General features: G+C 41.4%; 1 protein-coding gene across 1 annotated transcript; it reads left to right on the top strand.

Annotated features, from left to right (window-relative positions):
• The first annotated feature begins 170 nt into the window (after nt 1-170).
• On the top strand, nt 171-1,546 carry LOC106297888 (uncharacterized mitochondrial protein AtMg00810-like). Its single transcript, XM_013734034.1, has 3 exons — nt 171-386; nt 528-629; nt 1,259-1,546. The coding sequence occupies exons 1-3, from the start codon at nt 171-173 to the stop codon at nt 1,544-1,546; spliced, it is 606 nt and encodes a 201-aa protein (XP_013589488.1).
• Nucleotides 1,547-2,879: the final 1,333 nt, after the last annotated feature.

Here is a 2,879-nt window from a genome sequence, read left to right as displayed (position 1 = left end):
GAAACAATCCAACGATCATCTCCCAAGTTCTTACTGCCTTCGCTAATCGCTTCTCAATTAAAGATCCAGTCGATCTCCACTACTTTCTTGGGATCGAGGCAACTAGGACACGACAAGGACTTCATCTCATGCAACGTAAGTATATCACTGATCTTCTGCACAAGAACAACATGACCGACGCGAAGCCTGTTGCTACACCGCTACCCACATCTCCGAAACTAACGCTCCAGTCTGGTACACCATTAGAGGATGGCTTTCAGTATCGCTCAGTTGTTGGAAGTCTCCAATACTTGGCGTTCACCAGGCCTGACATATCATACGCCGTCACACGCCTCTCACAGTTCATGAACAAACCAACCATCGATTACTGGCAGGCAGCCAAACGCGTACTTCGCTATCTCTCTAGAACCCGTTCCCATGGTATATTCCTACATCATAACTCTCCTCTCTCGCCCCATGCCTTCTCAGATGCAGATTGGGCATATGATACAGATGATTTTGTCTCTATGAATGGCTATATAATCTAGTTAGGCAAAAATCCAATCTCATGGTCATCAAAGAAACAAAAAGGAGTGGCTCGTTCGTCTACGGAAGCTGAATATCGTGCAGTGGCTAATACTGCGGCCGAGGTAACCTGGTTGTGTTCTTTACTCTCTGATCTTCAACAACACTTATATATACCTCCAGTTATCTATTGCGACAATGTTGGAGCCACCTATCTATGAGCTAATCCCGTCTTCCATTCAAGAATGAAACACATCGCCTTGGACTACCATTTCACACGAAATATGATACATGCGGGTCAGCTTTGTGTACGACATGTCTCCACTAAAGATCAACTTGCTGACACTCTCACCAAACCACTACCTAGAAGTCAGTTTCAGCAAGATTGTAGCAAGATTGGAGTGATCTCAATCCCTCCATCTTGAGGGGGCGTATTGGAGATATATGTAAATACTATTAGTTAAGGGTTTACATTGTAATTATTAGTACTTAGAATACCCTAATCTCCTAATGCTGTACGTGTATATAATGTAATTATTTATCTAATGAGAAGATAACTTTCCCATAATCTATAAGATAGTGGCCCGCTTGACAGTCTTGAGGAGTGTTTTGATATGTTCTGTCAAGATTTTTCTAGGTACGGTCATTATCTTGATCACGTCCTGGCATATTGGAAAGCTCACCAAGAGAATCCAGATAAGATTTATTCCTCAAGTACGAGACTTTGAGTGCTGATCCTTTGCCTCACGTGAAGAGATTGGCTGAGTTCATGGGTTATGGATTCACAGATGAGGAAGCGAAGAATGGGGTCGTTGAGAAAGTTGTGAATCTTTGCAGCTTCGAGACATTAAAGAACCTTGAAGTTAACAAAGGTGATAAGGAGAGAGAAGATCATCCTTCTCCTTTCACAAAGAGCGCGTATTTCAGGAAAGGAAAAACCGGAGATTGGGTGAATTATCTGACTCCAGACATGGCAGCTCGTATTGATGGGATAATGGAAGAGAAATTCAAGGGTACTGGTTTGCTTGAATATGGTAAATGAGGACAACGACTGATCCTTGTATGCTTTTTTAAAGCATATGTTTGCTCCTTTTGTCACACTTATTATATATGTACTACGTTATATATTGGATGATTAAAACTTGTTTATTAAAGTTGCACAAACACAAAGATTATAAGAACTTCTCTTCTTATTAGATTTAGAAACTCTCTCAAAACTAAACATTTCAATGTGTTTCTCTTGATGGAACATCTCTCCATGAGAACTCTTTATATAGGAAGAAGCTACATCTTTTCCTAAGGGCGAAGCTACATCTTTTCCTAATAATAATATGGAAACATTCCTAAGCTCGATATGTTTTCCTTTTTCCTTAACCCATCAAATTTCACTTTAATGAGTTAACTTGCTCCTCAAGTTAATTGGAATTATCTAACATTCTCCCCCTTAATTCTAACTTGAATCTTAGGTATGTTGATCTTCTGAACTCCGATGAACTTGCGCATTGCTTCGAACTTGATCCTTGCCAATGGTTTAGTGAGTATGTCTGCCTTCTGCTCCACTCCAGGTACGTGCTTCACTTAATAAAGTCGAACTCCACACATTCTCGAATGAAATGGTACTTCGAGAGTATGTGTTTGCTTCTACCGTGAAACACCGGGTTCTTGGTGAGGGCTATCGCTGACTTGTTGTCAATCTTCAACATGACCTTCTTGTCTTCTTTGTTCATGATCTCGACCATCAACTCCTTTAACCTTATTGCTTGTTTTGCAGCTTCCGTAGCTGCCATGAACTCCGCCTCACATGAAGAGAGTGCCACTGTGGGTTGCTTGCACGATGTCCACGTGATCGGCGATGTTCCTAGGTAGAACATAAACCCTGTAGTGCTTCTTCCATCATCAACGTCTATGTTATGGCTGCTGTCACTGTAACCTGTAATCTCCGTTGTTCCATCCCGTTTGAAGAAGAGACCATACTCTGTAGTGCCCTTTATGTATCATAGTAGATGCGTCACTGCTTCTCCATGACTCTCTCTTGGACTCTGCATATATCTGCTTAATACACCAACTGAAAACGCCAAGTCCGGTCGTGTATGAAGAAGATACCTTAAGCATCCTATGATGCTTCAATACGATGTTGCATCAATCTCAGGCTCCTCCTCTGCCTTTGATACTTTCAAACTCGTGTGCATCGGAACATGAGTATAGTTACATGACTCCATCTTCGTCTTGACAAGTATACCTTGCGCGTATCCTTCTTGTTTGATGTGAATGCCATCAGCTCCTTGCGTTACTTCTATACCAAGATAGTATGTAAGCTTCCCGAGGTCTGACATCTCAAATCTTCTTGACATATCATCTTTGAATTGCTTGATAAC

Source organism: Brassica oleracea, chromosome C6, assembly GCF_000695525.1.
Source record: "Brassica oleracea var. oleracea cultivar TO1000 chromosome C6, BOL, whole genome shotgun sequence".
NCBI classification, from domain to species: Eukaryota; Viridiplantae; Streptophyta; class Magnoliopsida; order Brassicales; family Brassicaceae; genus Brassica; species Brassica oleracea.
This window is presented reverse-complemented; position numbering and strand designations above follow the sequence as displayed.

Bases quoted from the DNA above. Each gene is read 5' to 3' on its own strand.
- LOC106297888 (XM_013734034.1), top strand. From the start codon at position 171: ATGACCGACGCGAAGCCTGTTGCTACACCGCTACCCACATCTCCGAAA. The intron at 387-527 runs GTACTTCGCTAT...TATATAATCTAG, and splicing joins ACTGGCAGGCAGCCAAACGC to TTAGGCAAAAATCCAATCTC. The intron at 630-1,258 runs GTAACCTGGTTG...CCTCACGTGAAG, and splicing joins TGGCTAATACTGCGGCCGAG to AGATTGGCTGAGTTCATGGG.